The sequence below is a fragment of the Fopius arisanus genome, unplaced genomic scaffold (genome assembly GCF_000806365.1).
Source record: "Fopius arisanus strain USDA-PBARC FA_bdor unplaced genomic scaffold, ASM80636v1 scaffold00057, whole genome shotgun sequence".
Classification (NCBI taxonomy): Eukaryota; Metazoa; Arthropoda; class Insecta; order Hymenoptera; family Braconidae; genus Fopius; species Fopius arisanus.
Window position 1 is genome coordinate 715,914 of NW_011887796.1, and position 21,430 is coordinate 737,343.

General features: G+C 38.2%; 1 protein-coding gene across 5 annotated transcripts; it reads left to right on the forward strand.

Annotated features, from left to right (window-relative positions):
* The first annotated feature begins 430 nt into the window (after positions 1-430).
* Positions 431-21,430, forward strand: SERCA (ATPase sarcoplasmic/endoplasmic reticulum Ca2+ transporting SERCA). 5 transcript variants are annotated; one of them, XM_011308056.1, is made up of 10 exons: positions 431-590; positions 3,881-4,079; positions 7,648-7,665; positions 9,559-9,641; positions 9,853-12,090; positions 12,322-12,474; positions 12,538-12,671; positions 12,767-12,884; positions 13,077-13,194; positions 19,412-21,430. In XM_011308056.1, the coding sequence occupies exons 2-10, from the start codon at positions 3,962-3,964 to the stop codon at positions 19,438-19,440; spliced, it is 3,009 nt and encodes a 1,002-aa protein (XP_011306358.1). In that variant the 5' UTR covers positions 431-590; positions 3,881-3,961; the 3' UTR covers positions 19,441-21,430. The 5 variants fall into 5 exon arrangements, with proteins under 5 accessions (XP_011306358.1, XP_011306354.1, XP_011306353.1 ...); XM_011308052.1 differs by lacking the exon at positions 19,412-21,430 and adding an exon at positions 1,641-1,756 and having other exon boundaries at positions 13,077-17,268; XM_011308051.1 differs by lacking the exon at positions 19,412-21,430 and having other exon boundaries at positions 13,077-17,268.

Below are 21,430 nucleotides of genomic sequence, written 5' to 3' on the forward strand. Positions count from 1 at the left end.
CCGAAAGTATCTTATCACTTTTTCCTCTAGTCCGACTGGTTGTCGAGATATTGCTGATTGAAATTCTAGATGATGCACTAATCGGTGCGAGTTTGCTGTTAATAAATAATTATCTGTTTCAGCGGTTTTGTTGTCGTTAATTTCGGTTGGATGACAGATTTTGGTGTTATTAGTGAAGACGCTTTCCACCCAAGGTGTAATCAAAATGGTGGTTCGCGTCATGACGCCGAGTGCGCGCGCAACGAGACATTTAAATTTCCCCGCGGATCTCCCGAAGGCTGAGCAATTCTCCCTCTCAGCATCAGACCTGGGATTTGGCAGAGGGCCAGTCCACCCCTTTTTCAAAATTTTCCCTCCGCATTTTTTTTATCCCACCTTCAAATTTTGTCCACCAGAGTGCGACATCACCGCCTATTTAAACGAATACCGTCATAGCCGATCGCCCCGTTTCGCCCAGCAGCGCAGGCGTTGCCGTACCACCAATTTCAAATAGTCATATTGTAAAATCAGTTAATCACCAAAAATGTCCAAATACTAGTGATAACTCCAGCCTCCTAGAAAGATTAAGTGACTATTTTTTAATTTAACCGGTAAGTTATTCCCTAAAACTGGTGACAAAGTGATTCAAAATAGTGAAATATTTGTGGATCGTATCCCATTATTGGATTGGACTGCCATCATTTTGTGATAATAATAATAAAAAACAGTGAAATTTTAGTATTTCTCCTGGGGATGGGATTTTTGGCTTTCGCGCTCTCCCGTGGCCTAGACCGCACTCTTGACGATTATAACTCTGACCTACACACTCCAGAGCCAAGAGCTTTGATATCCTAAGGTCAACCGAGAGTGACGAGTGTTTTTTTTTGTGAAATCCGTTTTTTTTAAAATCCGTTTTACATAAAAAAAGTCCATTTCAAAGCGCTGAAGCCCCGAAAATCGCAGATATTCCGATTTCTCTGGAGTTCTAATGATAAAAAAGTTGCGATTTTTTAAATTTTCACTCCATCATTAAGCAAAAGACAATTTTGATTCGCAAACGGTTCGTACCAAAAAAAATTGCTGATATGCAAAAAAATTGAAATCGAGTTAAAATTTGAAAAAAATAGGGGAATCTTCTTTTTAAAAAATCTAAAAAAATTGTAAAAATCTGGTTATTGGCATTTAATGTTTGACAACAAGTCGAGAGCCCGAAAAAAAAATTGCCGAGCTCTTTAAATATCCCATCAACACGTGTAGATGTGCATCGTTACGCTAGATGCAGCGGTCCAACAATTCTAGTGAAGAAATAACCTCGTAAAACCTCGGTATTACCCAACAGTACCCCTCATATACTATTAACAACTTTAAATATAATCACCTAAGGATTTAACGACCGCCCAATCCCTAAACCCCGCTAAAATTTCAAATCCCCGGAAAAACTCGTAAAAGCCACCTTTGAACAAAAATAAATGAAAAATTGCCACAACAAATAGTCTAGGAATTAATAGATCCGAAAGAACCGCCCGATCTATCCAAAATTTATTTTTGATAAATTAAATGAAATGAAATCATGAAATTATCAGAATAATTGAATTTTTAATTTTTTGGGTGATTGATAAAAATGAAAAATTGAGATAAATGATTTTTTTTTTGTTTGCCAGTGTCGGGATTTTGGCAGTCATCCCTTGCCAAAATAATTAGGAAGTCGTCGGGGATGTGCTAAAAGCGTCCGCTGCGGACACGCGCGAAGGCTAGTCGCTCCCGGGAGTTTTCCGAGGTAGTTTAAATTTTTTCATTCTCTCAATATTCATCTACCCCAAAATCACCGATTGGATTATTTGAAATCCTGCGGGGCCCGACAGACCCGCGTTGGGGCCTCTTCGGGGCTCTAGCACCAGTTATTCTCCTGCTCTGGATTCAAATATTGCGATTATTCCTCATTATTTACCCCAAGTTGCCAAATCGTTACGTAAGTTTTTATTATCGAGATCATTCGCCGATAAATAACCATCAAGATGTCATTTATTAAATTTGTTTATTGACATTTTTACTATTTATTTGCAAAAGCCCTCGCGCAATTTAATCTCTTATTAGTGAACCCTTGAGTTTCGTTCCCTATCCATTCATGCATTAAAATCTCCCGAAAAATCGATGACGAAATAAAATCTAATGACACTGAGACATTGAAACGTTTCAGGAGAAATATTGTTACATAATCGGAACTCACAATACGTCAAATCCCGACTGTTCGAACGAAATCGTTAAATACGCGCCAAGGAAACAGCCCATCAGTCCTATCCGATCTGAAAATAGAAATAACCCGTTTCAAGTGCGTCACAGAGACGGATCCAGGGGAAAATTATTCCCGAAAATTCACCAATAGCATATGCCCTGACCCCCTGAAACCCTTGTCGCCCCTTGTCACCCCTTGTGCAGCTAGGAAGATGAAAACGCCGAAAGAAAATCCACCCGGTGATTTTTTTTTTTCCAAGAAATCAAAAAACTTCACGAATAATTTTGAATTCTTGTCAAAATCCCGCCGGGACCCATCCTCGCCTCTTGGGACTTGAAAATTCGAGATGAACCCAACAATTATAATTTCCCAAAAGATTTTTGTAATTCTCGAAAAATTTTCAAATGTCTCCCAGTTTCCCGCCACTTTTCGGTTTCACTGGAAAAACGCGGATCGAACGGAAATGGAGTTCCCCTGTGTCCTCCAATGACGTTCGTCCACATGCTTCTTTTCCCCTCGATTCTGCCCATTAATCCCCAGCGTCCCCCCATTTGCCACCTCTTCTGGCCCCCCCAGGTGCCATCAACTACCCTAAAACCCCACCCCACTCCTCCCCGCTTCCAAGATCCTCAAAGTTTAAAAAAAAATGGCATCGATACCCATTTTCCCGAATGACAGTGCGAAAAAATTGAAAAATACGTTTGAATGCCCGAGGTATTGGCGCGCAGTGCCCGGCCAATCACAGGTCGGGGGGCGGACCAATGGCGCTGGGTTCGGCGGGGGGGCGGTAGGACAGGCGTTTGGTCTCGAGGATCCCAATAACTCGTGGAAAAATAGTCGGATTTTCGTAGTCAACGGGTAGTGAAGTACCTCCGATTAATTTTTATAATTTACCATTACAATAAGTAATTAAATAATCAATTATCGCGGCCCGATAATAATAACATCATGACGCACTGCGAACTCGTGCCAATGTTGTTCTTGTGATATTTGTTTGTGAGGTTTTTTTGAATTTTTTTTTCCTTTTTTTTTCTTCTTTTCGAAAAATAAAACGAGTGAGTGGGGATTAACGAACATAACCTATTTATTTTTGTGGGGGAGTGTTTATGACACGTAGTGGAACAGCCGTTCGGTGAGTTGAGGGTTTCCTCCAGCTGGGGTGTGTAATGACCCCAGTGTGGGGTCTTTCACCCCCTTTTCGAGGGATTCCCATATTTTTAGAACGAATATTCAATTTTTAACGTTTTTTCGGCAATTTTTCCTACTTTTTCTCCCCGACATTTTCTTTGGCTCAGGGGTGGGGACTTTTTGAAACCTCCGGACGATTTTTCCCCAGTTTTCATCGGATTTTCCAGGGGGAGGGGAGCTCACGCGTGACTCGACGAGTTTTGTGATTATTCAATAGTTATTTACGGATTTTTATCGCTTCCTGGGAGTTTTCGGGATTTAGGGATGAAATTTGGGGTTAGGGGGGAGCCTCGGGTTGGTTTACAGTTTTGAGGATCGGGGGGCGGTTTTTTTGGACTTTTTCTGGTTTCAAGTTCGAGATTTTATTTTATATAGTGCGGAGTCTTTTTTTTTTCGTTTTTATAGCGCCAATTTAATTTTTATGGGAAGGAATCCATTGCTAAAATTAATTGCTGATGGATGATTTTCTTATTATTTCAGAGAGTATTGTTGTGAATGAACCTTTAAAGACTTGAGTGGACGAAACACAGGGATTTATTGTTGATTTTACCTGGAAACACAATGGAGGACGCCCACGCTAAGTCAGTGGACGAGGTGTTGAATTACTTCAATGTTGATTCTGAGAAGGGTCTGTCGCCGGATCAAGTCAAGAGGAATCAGGAGAAATATGGTCTCAACGGTAAGTCATAAATTTCCGTCAATACCCATCGATTTTCATTAAATCTACCAGAACATGTGTAGAACAGGAAAGCACAACAACTCCCAACAAATCCATTTTCCAAGACACCTCCGAAACCACGATAGATAGCGAGATTCACCTTGGCACCTTTTTTATAGATAATTCCACGAGCTGCAAAAAACGTCCCACTAAACTCTCGCTATCTTTTTTAGTTCCGGAGTTATTCGTCAAAAACTAATCCCTCATTCTGCGAAATTGAAATTTTCGTTGGAAGATCAGGAGTATTTTTTTTTTTAATTATAAAAAATCGCAAAATGTGCTATTTTTTAATGCAAAAATATTGGGATATGATGAGGAAAGTTGGATGAACCCAAAAATAATGGAACGGCCATCAATTCCCTTCTCCAAGACTTGGCCTGCATTCCCACGAAAGCAACGTGTTTTCCTCATGCAAAGTTGATGATTTAATCTCCCGTGTCTCTTATATCGTTATCTCTCTCGCGATCGCAGGAGAATAAAACAAAGTCCACTGCATATTGTTATCAGTCTTTCGGCGCAGCTTTATCTCCATCTTATGTCATCAAAAAAAATTGTTTCAATACAATTGAAATAGCAGCGATCCAAAACCCGTTATTCGCCTCACGATATCTACATATCTTCGAGGCCCACAGGTTTGCGATCATTATCATCAGAAAGTCACGGAAATTTTCCCTCAAATTAACAAAAATCGTCCACTTATTCCAGACACAGAGAATTGTTTTTTTTTTAAATTTGTAAAATTATTTGGTCTTTCTCTTTGAGGGTGGAGCCATTGGGGATGTTGATTGTGGGGATTATTAAATTTAGGTGAGCTGTTTCGAATTGCAAATAATATATTTTGAGGGGCAAAAATAGTGGAGCGTCTTGTTTAAATCATTCATAAAAATATCATCAATCATATGGAACATTGGAACAAATAATTAACACGTTAATGAGGCTATGTAAACCCCATTACATCACTCGTTCAGAAATTTCTGTTTATCCCAAGATTTTTATTTTGCGGTTCACCAGAAGTTTAGGGGCTTGAGAGGTACATAAATGCCACGACTGTCACATCCGCGTCTTCAAGGCGCCCACGGACCGAATTAGAGCCTCGTATTTCGGATATTTTCGTTCTGACACTCACGTTTATTCTTCAGGTGGATCTTTCAAGCGGTTGATTTTTTAAACGATTTTTGAACTTGAAACCGAATTTCTTTTTCAAAAGCGGCTACAGTCCACTCAGTCAATATCAAGTTTTGGATTATTGAAAATTATCGCGTACGATTAATGAGTCGTCATTAATGAATCATCGAGTTTGGTGATTGGATGGTTGTATTTTCGTGGCATTTTTATATTCGATGGAAGGAGAGGTGGGAGAGCCAATGAACTTTGGAGAACTGGTTGAATGAAGTTTGTTGTAGCCTTGTGGGTAAACTTGGTGATTAGAGTTCGAGAGGTCAACGATTCTTTATAACTCCCATCGCTCTCTTCCCTCTGGCGCGCTTAAACTTTTTTTTTCTTAGAGAATTTTAATTTTGGAATTTAGCTTTTGATTGGGGAATCGGGAATAATCGTGTTAGTGCGAATGGCACACCTGACGTAGACGTTAAGTTGGCGCGTAAGCAAAACCACGTCAGACTATCGAAGGCTGATTCATTATTAATGAAAGTCATGAGACACCATTTGTAGTGGGTTCCCTCGTTTTTCCGGTTGAATCGTCACGTGGTTGTAACCACTGTTTCCACGTCCAGAAGTCCCCTGGAAATATTATTTCAATGATAAATTACCGATTTTATGGACTGCATCAGTCTTTTCATTGCAATCAGCACTGGGGTATTAAAACTTGAGGTGACTTTTGAGATTTCTGAAGTTTATCAAGAGTGAGTTGCAGGTAATTGGAAATTTTCAGGCAAACCAAGAAATCGGTAATTTATATTTAAGAAGTGAATCGTCGCAAATTCATGAACGAAAGCGCTAGTTGATTAAAAAAATTGAAATGTCGAGTGCAGTCGATGGAACGTCTTCATTACCTCATTCCTTCAGTTGCAAAATCTCCAGTTGCATCGGGTGCAACGAAATTTGCGTGGGTTCTCTAGTGCTTTGTGCAGCAACACTAGTCGTCCAAATATTTAGACATGACTCGACACCGATGAATAGCCCCTTTGATACATCAAAACGAAATTCTCCCGACAAAAGTTGCCCCAGAAACCCCAATAAAAACATCCAAAAACAATTCACCATTTATTAAATCACCAATCGCAAATCATCAGTTCCACCTGATGATTGAAAATAAATTTCACCGTCTGAATGACGCCTATCCCCATGAATTCTAAAATTAGCTGCCATAGTTTTTTTTATTGACGACGATGATTTGTTCGACGTGGTAAAAAAAAAAAGCCGTGGCTTTGTGAGTCCGTCCTTGCGCTTACGCTCACTCTCGCGTGACAAATCCGTAACATCAGCATGTGTATACCCTCGTACGAGACTTTTATCAATAGAAAACACTCTCCCGACACTTTTTTCCATCATTTTTTCCAATCAACCCCCACAAGTCCCTGAAAAAAAAAAAATCCTCAAAAATTCCGGCGAATTCCTCAATCCTCTCCAAATCGACTCGGCTTGCCCCGGATATTGCAGAATTCCATTAAAAGAATTTCTATTTTGATTTTGAATTTCTGAAAATTACTACTGAAAAATGGAAAATTACATGAAAATTTAATTTAAATTTTTCATTATCGTATTGCAAACGCATATATGTATCTATCGTTATAAATTTTATCTATTGAAAAAATGAATAGAAAATTCTCTTGGTTGTCGATTGGCGGGAAGTTTGAACAGCTCCGACGATTCGCATTCGATTTTATGAGGGGAATCTGATGTTTTGATGATGAATATTTATTTTAACTTGAGGGATAGTTCAGGGGGAATGAATTGGTTGTCATATGCCGTTGGACATCCCCTGACCCTATCGATCCTCTTATGCACCCTTTGACGCATTAAAACACGTGTATACCCCACAATCATTACTCATTCCATGAGAAAATACGGAGGTTTGAGTGAGTCGAGTCGATTTTTCGGCGATTATTATTTATTGCTGGAGAAACCGACGCGTCTTTAGATGGCATTAGAATTTTTAATCAGATGGGGTTGTCGATAGCTCCAGACACTCCAACTGGGTCAGCTTAAAGCGAATAATCCTAACGCTTTCCGAGGAATCGCTTGAACCCCACCTTCTGACGTATTAAATTAGCCAATCCTGGAATTATAAACAATTTTTCATGAACAATTGTGAATTTATTCATAACTAAGAAATATTACATAAATGTTTATTCAATTTTTATGAATTAATTCTGTAATTAATTCAATTGAATAATGAATTATTTACTCTTTTTGATTGAATTTTTAAAATTAATTTTGTAATGATTTTTAAAAAATTATTAAATGTTTTAAGAATAAAAAAGAAAATTATCGTTTAATATTTTGTTTATATTTTAATAGTTTCAGGGAATTTAGGAACAAATCTTGACTGTAATTTTTTTTGTTTCAGAATTGCCAGCCGAGGAAGGTACGTAAAAATGGCAACTTTTCACATAAATAAACGTGAGACCTCGATATCTGTCCCCTGTCACCCTTCAGGGTTTAAATAACAGTTTGTCGCGGGACTCTTGGATGTTGGGGCGTGGGAATTAATAATAGAACACTCTCAGGTGCGACGGGAGAACAAGAGGATGATAATGGGTGGAAACAGAATAGTTGACTCATCTGTCTCAATTTCCCCTTGACCGACGTTGAAGGCATTCATATTCATTCGATAGAACATAATGTCAAGATGCCTCTCAATCCTTTGACTATTCCTCACACCTGAGAGAAAAATTTTCCCCAGTCATCAAGAAAAAAAAAATAACCAGTCCCATTTTCTTTTTCTCGCGATTCTTTTCATTGACCTCATAATCAAATTCCGCTCGACGATAACTCGCGCGCAGTTGAAAAATGTCGGAGGGGCTTACGAGAATTGGATTTATCAATCAATGACTAGTGACACGCGATTTTATCAGCTGTTTTCCAATAATTGCTGTTTCATTGAGTTCAGTCTCGAGTTTTCACCAGTCGTGGTGGCTGGAGGTGATTTCTCCAGTAAAAATTTCCCCCAATTAGATTTCCCCTGAAATTAATTATAACTCTACCATATTTTTCAATGATTTTTAAATCTCACGGTTATGTGGATATCGATAGTCTATCCGTTGAAAAACTAATTATTTTATGAAGAATTTTATAAATTGACCTGCCGCGTGTTTATCACACCGAATGATTGGTGATGACAGATAATTTTGCAATTTTTGGTTGATTTTCATATGATAATTAATTGAAAAAAAAAGGCGAAAAATCGTTATGGGTTGGACTTGAACCCGCTACCCTTAGATTACTAGTCACAAAATTTATTTACACGGCTATGCATTGGGAAAGAATCAATAATTTTTTTTTTTTTCAATCCTCGCGGAATTTTTTTCGACTGAAATTTCCACGAGGGACATTATCTCGGGAGAATTTCGAAAGGGGTAATTAATACCGGGAAGTAACAGTCGTGAATAATTAAGTCTGTGATCAGGATATCGCGGAAATAGGCTGAAGAAACAATTCGGAAATAATGAGTCGTCGATAGTCTCAAATTAATGAAATTGTCGACATCGCGCTGTTTGTCATGACGTCAATCATACGCAAGGCATTTGCTGAGCTGTCAAGGCCACTTAGGACAGCTCTCTTAGTTCGCACAGTATAACAAGAGTTGTTCCGCTATTTTCATCACGCGATAACAAGGACACGAGATACTTCCGCATCAAATAAATTTACGAGCCGTTGAATTTTTTTTCGGTGATAAAGCGTCGTGAGTTTCAGATGAATATCTCAAAATCCAAGGGAAATATGAGGAATCGACTGATGACCACTTTTATAGAGCAGAATGAGATCTGCAAAAAATGTCATCAGAAGAATTCCCGGTGTCTCTTAGATTCGGAGATACAGTAGAATCTCGTTACAGTCGAAAGTCTTTTCAATTTCTGTTTTCGCGTATATTTTTTGGTTTCACCAGCTACTACCCTCGGGCTACAACATGTAAACAATCCATTGTGTCATCCGGCGTGGAATTGAATTCCGGGCAAAATAAAGCTGAAAAATAAATTTCTCTCGTATCATTCGAATTTGATATTAAAAAAAGTCAGTTTTTACTAGTGCGTTGGGATTATTTTCGACCCCATAATTTTCAAGGGTAAATACCGTTTATCTCGTGTCGTTTCTGGGGAAAAGAATTCTCATCAATGACTGGAAATACTCTAAGTCATCCGGCACTTGATCAGTTGGCGTGCACCCAATTCAAACCACATGGCCCATCATAAAAAACAGATATCGATGATCCATGAGTGACCGCACCCATGTCTGGTATCACCGGGAACTTGTCTTTCAGGTAAATCCATCTGGCAACTTGTGCTGGAACAATTCGATGACCTCCTAGTTAAGATTCTCTTATTAGCCGCTATCATATCTTTCGTAAGTATAAAATTCACTCTATATTCTGGTGAATATCTCAGTATCCAGAGGAGATAGCAATGTAGATAAGAGGACCTTTTTGGTAGTTGTGAAAATTCGGGACAAAAAATGTTCTCATGATTGTGGCGCTATCCCCCACGGATTTCGAGATATCCATCACCGAACACATAAAAACCAAAGAGTCATCTAAAACCATCAATACCATCTCCAGGTATTAGCTTTATTTGAAGAGCATGAGGATGCGTTCACAGCGTTCGTCGAGCCCTTCGTTATCCTTCTAATTCTAATCGCCAATGCTGTTGTCGGTGTTTGGCAAGAGCGCAACGCCGAGTCTGCGATCGAAGCCCTTAAAGAATACGAACCCGAAATGGGAAAAGTCGTGAGAAGCGACAAATCGGGTGTTCAGAGGATTCGCGCCAAGGAAATAGTCCCAGGTGACATCGTCGAGGTGTCGGTTGGTGACAAAATTCCAGCTGATATTCGTCTCATAAAGATATACTCCACGACAATCAGAATTGACCAGTCAATCTTGACCGGTGAATCTGTATCGGTTATCAAGCACACAGATCCAGTGCCTGATCCACGAGCTGTCAATCAGGACAAGAAGAATATTCTCTTCTCAGGTACAAATGTAGCTGCTGGTAAAGCACGGGGTGTTGTTATGGGCACTGGTCTCAATACAGCCATTGGAAAAATCAGAACCGAAATGTCAGAGACTGAGGAAATCAAGACACCTCTTCAGCAGAAGCTCGATGAATTTGGCGAGCAGCTGTCGAAGGTTATTTCAGTTATTTGCGTTGCTGTTTGGGCAATCAACATCGGCCATTTCAACGATCCAGCTCACGGTGGCTCCTGGATCAAGGGTGCAATCTACTACTTCAAGATCGCTGTTGCACTGGCTGTCGCAGCTATTCCAGAAGGTCTGCCTGCTGTCATCACAACATGTCTTGCACTTGGTACCAGACGAATGGCCAAGAAGAACGCTATTGTTCGCTCCCTGCCATCCGTTGAAACTCTTGGCTGCACCTCTGTTATTTGCTCTGATAAAACTGGAACTCTTACGACTAATCAGATGTCCGTGTCAAGGATGTTTGTGTTTGATAAAGTTGAGGGCAATGATAGCAGCTTCCACGAGTTCGAGATCACTGGATCAACATACGAGCCCATTGGCGAGGTCTTCCTCAAGGGTCAGAAGGTCAAGGGCGCTGATTTCGAGACTCTCCATGAAATCGGCACTATCTGCATCATGTGCAATGACTCGGCTATTGACTTCAATGAGTTCAAACAGGCTTTTGAGAAAGTTGGTGAGGCCACTGAGACAGCTCTTATCGTTCTTGCTGAAAAGATCAATCCATTTGGCTGTTCTAAGACCGGTTTGGATCGCAGAGGAACTGCTATCGTTGTACGACAGGATGTGGAGACCAAATGGAAGAAGGAATTTACGCTGGAGTTCTCCAGGGATCGCAAATCGATGTCGTCTTACTGCGTGCCACTCAAGACTTCGAAGCTTGGAACTGGGCCAAAACTTTTTGTCAAGGGAGCACCTGAGGGTGTACTCGAGAGGTGTACACATGCTAGAGTTGGTACAAGCAAGGTACCTCTCACATCGACCCTGAAGAACAGAATTTTGGATTTGACAAGGCAGTATGGAACTGGCAGAGATACTCTTCGCTGTCTGGCTCTTGCCACTGCTGATCATCCCATGAAACCTGATGACATGGATCTGGGTGATTCGACCAAGTTCTTCACTTATGAAAAGGATCTTACGTTCGTTGGTGTTGTTGGTATGCTTGATCCACCGAGGAAGGAGGTATTTGACTCGATCGTCAGGTGCAGAGCTGCTGGTATCAGGGTTATTGTTATCACTGGTGACAACAAGGCAACTGCTGAGGCTATCTGCAGGCGTATTGGTGTCTTTACTGAGGACGAGGATACAACTGGAAAGTCTTACTCTGGAAGGGAATTTGATGATCTACCGTTGTCTGAGCAAAGATCCGCTTGTGCCCGAGCTAGGCTCTTCTCCAGGGTTGAACCTTCTCACAAATCCAAGATTGTCGAGTTCTTGCAGAGCATGAATGAAATTTCAGCTATGACTGGTGATGGTGTCAATGATGCACCTGCTCTCAAAAAGGCTGAGATCGGTATTGCTATGGGATCTGGAACTGCTGTTGCCAAATCGGCTTCGGAGATGGTGCTCGCTGATGACAATTTCTCATCAATTGTTGCTGCTGTTGAGGAGGGCAGGGCTATTTATAACAATATGAAGCAGTTCATTCGGTATTTGATTTCGTCGAATATCGGTGAGGTTGTTAGCATCTTCTTGACTGCTGCACTCGGACTTCCTGAGGCACTTATTCCTGTTCAACTGCTGTGGGTCAATCTCGTTACTGATGGGCTTCCTGCTACTGCTCTTGGATTTAATCCACCTGATCTTGATATCATGGATAAGGTGAGCATGACATTTTTACAACTATTTTTTTTTCTAAGACTATTATTACAAAAATTAAGAAAAATTGAAAAATATAACTGAGAGAAAAATTGATGTAATTAATTATTTTTAATTTTGATCGATTTAAAAAAATAATGACTGTCGATTTTTCAAAATAGATTATTCTACATTGACTATTTTACAACTTGTTCGAAAAAAATTAAATAATTGATGTTTCATGTGACTTTTCAGCCCCCACGTAAAGCTGACGAGTCATTGATCTCCGGTTGGTTGTTCTTCCGTTACCTTGCCATCGGTGGATACGTCGGTGCAGCAACAGTCGGTTCAGCAGCCTGGTGGTTCCTCTACAGTCCAAATGGACCCCAACTCAACTACTATCAGCTGGTAATTCTCCCTCATCTTCACAATAATGAAGAATTTGATTGATTATCTTGCCATTCATTTCAGACTCATCACTTGTCCTGTATCGGTGGTGGGGACGAGTTCAAGGGTGTCAATTGCAAAATTTTCACTGATCCTCATCCCATGACAATGGCTCTCTCTGTTCTCGTCACCATTGAGATGTTGAACGCCATGAACAGGTGAATTTTCGACAGTTTTTGAGAATCTTCAACGACTACTTCAATGATTTCAAGTTGTTGAGCTTTTTTTTTAATTTCTACCTTTTGATTTGCAGTTTATCTGAGAACCAATCGCTCATCAGCATGCCACCATGGTCCAACATGTGGCTTATTGCCTCCATGGCTCTTTCCTTCACACTTCACTTCGTCATTCTTTACGTTGAAGTACTTTCGGTGAGTTCTTTATTCACTGCTACTGGAAACTATTGACTGTAGGGGAAACTATCAAGAGATCTTTTTTCTTGTGGATTTTGTCATCTACAAGAAAGTTCTCTGACGTTTCAATTGTTAGTTGACAGTTGTCGAGTTAAATTTGTAATTGTGAATCATGTTTATTGAAACAAATGTTATTTTTCAATGTTTCAGGCTGTGTTCCAAGTTACTCCCCTCAGTGGTGATGAGTGGGTAACAGTAATGAAGTTTTCAATTCCAGTTGTACTTCTAGACGAGACCCTGAAGTTCATCGCCAGAAAAATAGCAGACGGTGAGAGTCCAATTTACACCGTACACTGGATTGTTCTGATGTGGGCTGTGTTCTTTGGACTATTAATAGTTTGCCCAATTTAGAGAGTTTATTTATCTTCATTTTTGAATAGCCAGGGTTTACAATGAATTAATAATTGGAGAATTAACTAGCTTAATGATTTAAAACAATATGCTATGAGAGAAAACAAAAAATGCAAAAGATGCAATGGTCGGCAACATGGACGAGAGTATTTCCTGTGGAAAAAGGCATTCCGAGGGAATCTTGGACTTGCAGCTGCATTTAATCGAGTGAAAATGATAAAAAAAAAAACAATAATCATGCATAAATAGCAAATGTCAAGGAAGAGACATTTTCTTTCTTTTCTCGTTTTCTCGGGAAAAAAATTAACGAGAGTGTGTTTAAGTGAGATTTAACCAGTTTTTTTTTTCCTTTTTTCCTCGTCTGACTGTGAGAGCATGGAGTCAGTTCTGAGGAAATTGGTCTTCATTCTGTGATTAAATGAAGTGAATTTTGGTTCGAATGAATTTTTAGGAATTCCTAGGATTCATGGGGGTGAGAAAAGAAAACTGGGAAATTTGTGTTTCAATTAATGACAGAATTCGTAACGCCTTTGTCGATAGAGGAGTAATTATTGTAATTGTGTGAATCCGTTATTTAATGTTACCCTTCTGTTCCCTGAGTGAATCCCAAGTTGTTTTATTATTTTATACGAGTGCCTTCGAAGAGTTTCACAGACCCAGATCCAATTTTTTTTTTTTTTTTTCATTGTTTATCTTCCCAATAGGCGAATTCTCGCACAACTCGAGTGAATTTTAGGGAAAATTCGAGAGGTCGAGGGATAAAGCGGTCTGTATCTCGGGATCTCGGGGAGATAGAGGATTTTAAGTGGAGTACTTTTTTGTAGCCCTTGAAATTATCGACAAAAAAGGCAGTTGGGAGATTTTTGCCATCTTGTTCCGTTTTCCTGGTATTTATGAATAACGAAACGAAGAAAATTGTCGACATAAATTCGTAGATTTTCTGTTTTTGTGGATTGGCGTGGGAGGGGAGGGAGATAGTGAAATTTTTCTGGGGAACTTTTTCTGGGGAATTTCAAGAGCTATATAAAAGATCTAATGGGTTTTTGCGGTAGTTTGTGGGATTTTCGAGATAGTCAGCAAAGAGACTCGGATGCCAGTGATTTTTACAGCTTTATCTCTTTGATCTCTGAATTGCTATGGCGCTGACTAAAATGCATGCAAGTTTACCGATGTCTTCTCTCATGCGACGCAATGGCCTCATTAATTAGCAATTTTTTGATATAACACGGAATAAGAGTGTGAGGATTTATTAATTCAAGTTGTAAATATTGATGAATAGTGTGAGAGTTAAATGCTGTACATTTCTAGCTTTTTTGATGATTTTTATTCCAATTGGGGAAAATCGTTGGGGAATGCATCGGTGACTTCATCAATTTATTATTTTTTCTCTCTTACAATTTCATTTTCCATTAATGATTTTTTTATAGTAAAAAATCATAGAAATTAATTTCCTAAAACTCGATCGAGATCGAGGGGTCCCCAATCGATTGGTAAATTCCAGATCGATAAATAAAATCAAAATATTTCGGTCGATTCAATGGGATTTTAGGGGAATCCCCCCAATGCATTCATCGAGAAATGACGAGAATTGTTTTTGTTTACTTTCAATTAAATCGTAAAATTTCACTGTTATTTTGTTTATTATTACACATGAACACGAGAGATAAATAATCCAAGGAGATTTATCGAGGACTGACGTTCGCACCCGAATATATTTCCTCGTTCGAGGAAACAAAGCGTCTTCCAAAAGAAATAAATCCGAGTTAATGCTGTCGCACGCTATTCGTTCCTCCTCACATAAATCCCTCGTGTTCTAACAAAAATTGGAATGAAAAACATGAAATAGATAATGTGATGCGAATCTGGGATTCGGTAAGTGATCGATGCGATAAATTTTCTTATCAGGATTAAATTTGTTTTACCATTCCTTCCCACACATGCTTGACGATCCAATGAGTGTAATTACATTTTTTTTCTATCGAATCATTGATGAATTTTTTGACATGTGCTTGTGTGTTAATCTCCCCTTGATGTCTTTGTATTTATAAATATTTTTTTGAACTGACCAAAAGGGTCTGGAGGTCAGGTGTGCCATCCTGCGTCGAGTTGTGGTAATTTGAGAATTTTCTTTAAACAATTTGAGATTTTTTCCAGTCTTTCATTCTGCCACTGAAGATTTTTAATCCATAATCCGTGAATTTATGTCCTCGAGGAATTGAATACACGACTAATTGTCGTGATAATCATCACAATAAATAAATAATTAATAATAGAAACCAAGAAACATAAATCGTAATAAATTTAATATCGGTTTAATTGCTTTAAATATACGATAGATGAGTAATAAATGTAGTCATTGAATTCTGAAGATATTACAAGACTGAACGATCGGCCATGATGAAACTTAATTAATTAATTGATTAAACTGAAGAATTCATGAATAAACGGATTAAAATGGAAAATATTACTGTTGAGATGGATCGGGAGTGAATTGTGGGGTTTCAGAGTATTTTTGATGGGATTGGAAGTATTTTCAAAAGCCGGGGAAAATTACTGGTGGCTAACACCCCCGGATGACCTATTTATCTCTCAGAGGTCTCGAGAAAACATGGAAAAACTTTTCAACTTGTTTTCCCTTGAGCTTCTCTGGCTGTGGGGCAAAACGGGTGGTCGGATATTTCCCCGGTTTTGCGATGAGATTTTTTTTATCATCAACTTTCTACCCCAACGTGTTCTGATTATTCCCGAAGAAGAGGAAAATAAAAAATGATGATTTTGTTAATAAATGGGGTAACGCGGTGCACTGAAAGCGCAAATATCTCGGTAACGAGTGCCTCTAGAGAAAATTTCGCTGTACCTTTTTTTCTACCTTATGAAATTTTCGACAAAAAACCCAAATGACTTTTTTCTCCGAGATGAATAGTTACTGAGATAATGAGTTGCGGAGTGTTCAATCGAAAATTATGATCAGTTGGAATTTTTAATTGGGAACTTAATATTTTTTAATTGTCTCAGTAACGAGGGATTTTCGTGAAAATGTTGTTTAACCTTTTTTGTAGCTGACGAGATGATCTACAAAAAAAGTTCTACGACTATTTGTCGTAGAATGGCTCGGTATCGAGATAATTGAAGAATTATGACGCGAGAAATAGTTATTTTCCGGTTTTGCTATTTTTATACGAAATCGGAGATTTTTCTCGGAATTCACTTCAATAATCCACTAATTTGCTCAATAAACTCGACGTGGGTGGCTGGCAGGAAACAATTAGCAGGAAGTTGACGAATTCCGTTGACCATTTAGCGCGGAAAATGACCCGATCCCTGAAAACGTTTGGGATTGAAAAACAAAATTTAACACACGAGAAAATGTACTGGTGCGGGAGACTAAAATTTAAACAACAAATAACCGAGGAACACCCTCAGGCAAATTTTACAATTAATAACTTATATTACTGTAATGTTAATTAGTCAGCGAGATGTGTGTGATATCCCCGTGAGTTGTACGGCCGTCTTAATTAATTGACAATTCCCCAATAATAACAAATATTCATAAATTGACTTGTGGGCAGAGGACTTCATTAAAAAGCTCGAAAAATTCGCCCCACACCTAAGCCCAAAATTCCAATCAATTTTTTATCTCCTAAAGAAAAAATGGAGGGGAAATTTTTCGATCTATCAAATGGCCTCCCACTTCACCCCAACAAATGCAAAAATCGAGAATATCTTCGAGCCGTCATAAAAAAAATTAACATAGAGAATTAAACGTGACACCTGGACAAAATTTTCGAATAAAAATCAGCGATTTTAGTTTAAAAATGTGGAATGATTATCACTGAGGGATTTTTTTTTAGTGATTTGTGATTGGTTGAGAGAAAAATGGAGAATAATCATTGGAGAAAGTGTGTTGTTGATAAGTGGCTGGTGGCAGCGATCGACCTAGTAATTATAAAAATCATTGAATAAAACAAGAGAGAAATAGAAGGGTAGAGGATATGGGATTTTTTTTATTATTATCGTAATCCTAATGTTTTTGTGGATTTTTCGTCTGCTCAATCCCTTCTAATCACCTGTACTATATTATTATTGCCTAGCAAAATGCGGTGAAAATTTCGATTCAAGAGTTTCCGGTCGAGTGAAGGCCAAGTAATTAAAAAAATCGTGAATAATAAATTAAATCTAGTACAAGATCGTTCCCGGAGAAAAAGAAAAGAAAATAAAGATTTAATGCTTGGATGGAGTATCTCGTAAAGATAATGTACTCCAAAATTTACATTTCTAATTTCTCCGCCAATTGTTTTTATTTTTCGAAAATGTTATCTAGTGCCCTAGCTATTGTCAGCAGCTAGAGCACTAGATAAAAAATTATGAAAAAACAAACTGATTGGCGCAATAATTAGATAACTGAATTTTTATTTTTAAGATAATTCATCCAGCCTTAAAATACTCGGTAAAATCTACAATTGCGTCGATCAAATCTGAATTTCCGTGGGAATTACTTCAATTAAGCTGACACGATAGCTCGTGAACTGGAGTTTTTACCTATCACAGGACGAAGTACACCCATTAAACCCTCCGAATGTAACATGATTGTTTCTGACAGCATTTGAAATCGATTTTTTTTTCATCCACCCTTCCCCATTCTTCATAAATCCCAAGTGTGCATGACGTGTTTTACATTTACCCGTTGAATTCGATACTCGGTGTGAATTGCTCTATGAAAAAAAAAAGAACCAAGTCCCTCCACCCGAGGATCGATAGCTTTTCTCCGCTGGCCATAATATCTATTTCCACATTTAGTTGAGACAATTTTATAAAAAAAAACAAATACCACTTGCCTGCCTGTTACCAAACCTGTTGACTATATCGCCCGAGGAAGAGCGCTGGAAATTGTTTGTTTGATGCTTCAGCAAGTATTGGTGAGTGATAAATTTTTTTTTCATTAAATGTTCCATGAAAAGTGAGAAGAAAACTCGAAATTACAATAAACAATGCTTCCGTTCGGAAGTAAAAATACCAAAATTTCGGATATCTCGGAAAATATCGGAGGTAGCGATATCCATGTGACTACATTTTCTGGAGCTTTAACTTTGTTTTATAAAAAAGTTCTTTATCAAGATCCCGTATATCTTGTAGTTTTGAAAATCGAGGGAAAATCGGGGTGGATTGGAGGGCTCTTGGGTTTCTTCTCGTTTTTCTCAGCCCCAGAATCTCTAAATGTTAATCACAATTCATAACATCAATGCACTTCATCCCTCCACTTATTCTAGGCCACAAAAAACTTAAGAAAACAAAAAAACAAGTATCTAAACCACACAATTCAATGAAAACACGACCCTATAAAGGAAGAAACATGAACAGAATTCCCAGTGGATGAGGAGCTGTGGACAACAAGTATTTGTTCTACCGAAGCGAAAACATTCTCAGGAAGATAATGGAGTTTGTTTCCCCCAAGAGAGTTGAGGGGAAAAATAAAAATACTAAGCAATAGATAAAACATGCAAAAATTATTCTGGAGCAAGAGTGTTTATGCTTTTTCGCTGAGCATACTAACAATAATGAAATTTCACTCATACTCGCCTTTTGGTTTGTATAACTAACAAATAAGCTTTAATTTTTCTTAGCTTATTCCAACTGCAATTATCCCAGAAATCTCGGATCAGTTTCGGAATTTTCCGAGCAAGGAAAACCGGCAAGGCCTAAAAATTTGATTTTTCCAGAGTAAAACTGACCTACGAAAAAATTTAATGGGAACTTTTTTATTGGGAATTTAATTATCTGCAAAAAAGATCCTATATCGTTTTCACGTAGGACAGCTGGTTAACGGGATAATTGAGTGATTATAAAAAATTTCAATCACCGAGTGATTTCAAACCAAGATCGTCCGACTAAACTCTTGCGATAATATCTCCCCAATTGACGGTCCTGCGCAAAAAAGTGATAAAGCATTTCTGTGGGAAATTTTCCCTTCTTCAAAAAAGGTCCTACACCTTTTTGTCCTAAACCCAGTGGTTTCCGAGATATCTCGAGAACTGCGAGATCTCAAAAAACCAAAAACCTACGTTCTGCCCCACAATTCAATAAATCGATAAAAAATCAATGGTGGAATTGATAAAGATTCAAAAATTTGATTGCAGTTCCGCAAACGGTGAAGCCTCAGAAGTAAGAAGCTACAGTATCACCAGTGCCAGCAGGAATCTGCAAAAGAGCCCCTGAAAACCTCAAGAAAAACCCAAAAACGATGAGAAACCAGCAGTCGTTGAAGAAAAAAAAAACCATTAAATTGGAGGCGAGTGAGTGAGAGTGTGAATTTCCCCTCCCTAAAACCGAGGAAAACACTAAGATAAAAGCACCCACGTGCAAAACAAGACAACTAAAACCCAAAAAAAAACGACAAGAACCAAAAAAGAAAAAACCCACTAACCAGAGAAGAGAGTTGAATAAATCGAGAAAATATTGTACGAGTTGTAGATAGAGATGATGCTCAACGTATTCGCGTTGATCTTGGAGATAAAATTCAGTGGAGAATGAAAGAACAACGGAATAAAATAAATAATCATGACGAGATTGTAAGAACAACTAGGTGAAACGAATAAAGATAAAATAATTCATGGAATGATAATTTTTTCCAACAGAACTAACTGAATAGAACACAATCATCAATTATTCATTTGCAAGATATCCAACGCGATTGGAGCATTTTTTTTTTATTTTTAATTTGAATGAGAAAATCAGATGAAAGCCGTGAAAAACTTTCGCGAGGTATTCGTGGGGTTGTCACTCGATTAAAATAGCGATAGCTCGAGAACGGGGGATTTATCGAAAAATATCAACAAGAATGGATGGCAAAATCCTGAAATAAAAGGCGACATCCATCCGGAAGCCAATTATGATAATCTTATCATTCATTTGAATCGAATAAATTCATTTTTTTTTGGGATAAATCACTTATGGGGTGTCAACCATTGTTAACTGTAAATATATTGTACGAATAATCATCAGTCCAATGAAAGTATAAAATCGTGAAAGTTTTTAAAACGAAAAAAATATATTTTACCTAAGAAATTCAATTTTTTTTTGTCTTCGAGACGAGACTTTCGCTCGTGGATTAGTTGTTATAATATATATATATGAGATATATATATGAGGTGTTACATTATACGTCTTGTTACCCAATTTATATGCGCCCGAGACAATTTGAGAGGTTTATGAAGATATTTTCGCGTAAATCGTCGTCTTAAGAAGAGATTTTTGATGAATTTCGAGCGAGAAGAATCGGAGATTAATTATCTCAACACAGAGTGCCCCCACACCAAAAATCACTGAACATTTTTTGTCAGAAATTTAATTCTCTACAAAAATGGTCTTATAACATTTTCCCCGGCAATCATTAATTATCAAGATAAATCAAAAATTTAAAAAACCCACGAGACCTACATTCTGTCCTTCAAAAATTCATCTATACACATTTCAACCTCTATTATCTCCTCAATGATTAGCTCGACGTAAAAAAGTGATAAGATCATTTTTGTGGGGAATTTTCCTCTCTACAAATAATGTTCTGTACTCCTCACTCCTGGAGCCTAGCCGTCACGAGATAATCACGATCCACTCGATGTAACCAACTCAATCCTTAAATTCATCTTTTACGAGGAGTTGCTGAAGTGATAATCGATATTCTTCGGGTTATCTATCATCGCGGCTTTCATCAACGCCTGTACCAACCCATTACCACCCCTTTTTCCACCCCTTCATACCAGCTTTTCTGTTGGCAATTGGAAGTCAATCATCCGGAGATCTAGATTATTGATAATGATAAAGGAGTAGTGGTGATAACCGAAATGATCTATTTCAGTTGTTCCCCTGAGATTGATCACAGGTGGCAAAGGGGGGTGGGAGGGGGGTAATAGATTGCCCAGGAGATTTTCCATAGAATAAGAAAAAAAAAATCCTTCACTTCGATCTTCAACTCTCGATGATTCTCCGATTTTTCTCGCTCGCAATAGTTGAATTTTCAAGTGAGTATATTATACCTGTTAAATAAAGTATTTTATTCTAAAACGAAGTATCTAGAGTTAAACACAAGAATCCTCCATTATTTGTTATGTACGAATTGTATGAGGAAGAAAAAGCGAGGAATAAAGGTTTGGAAATAA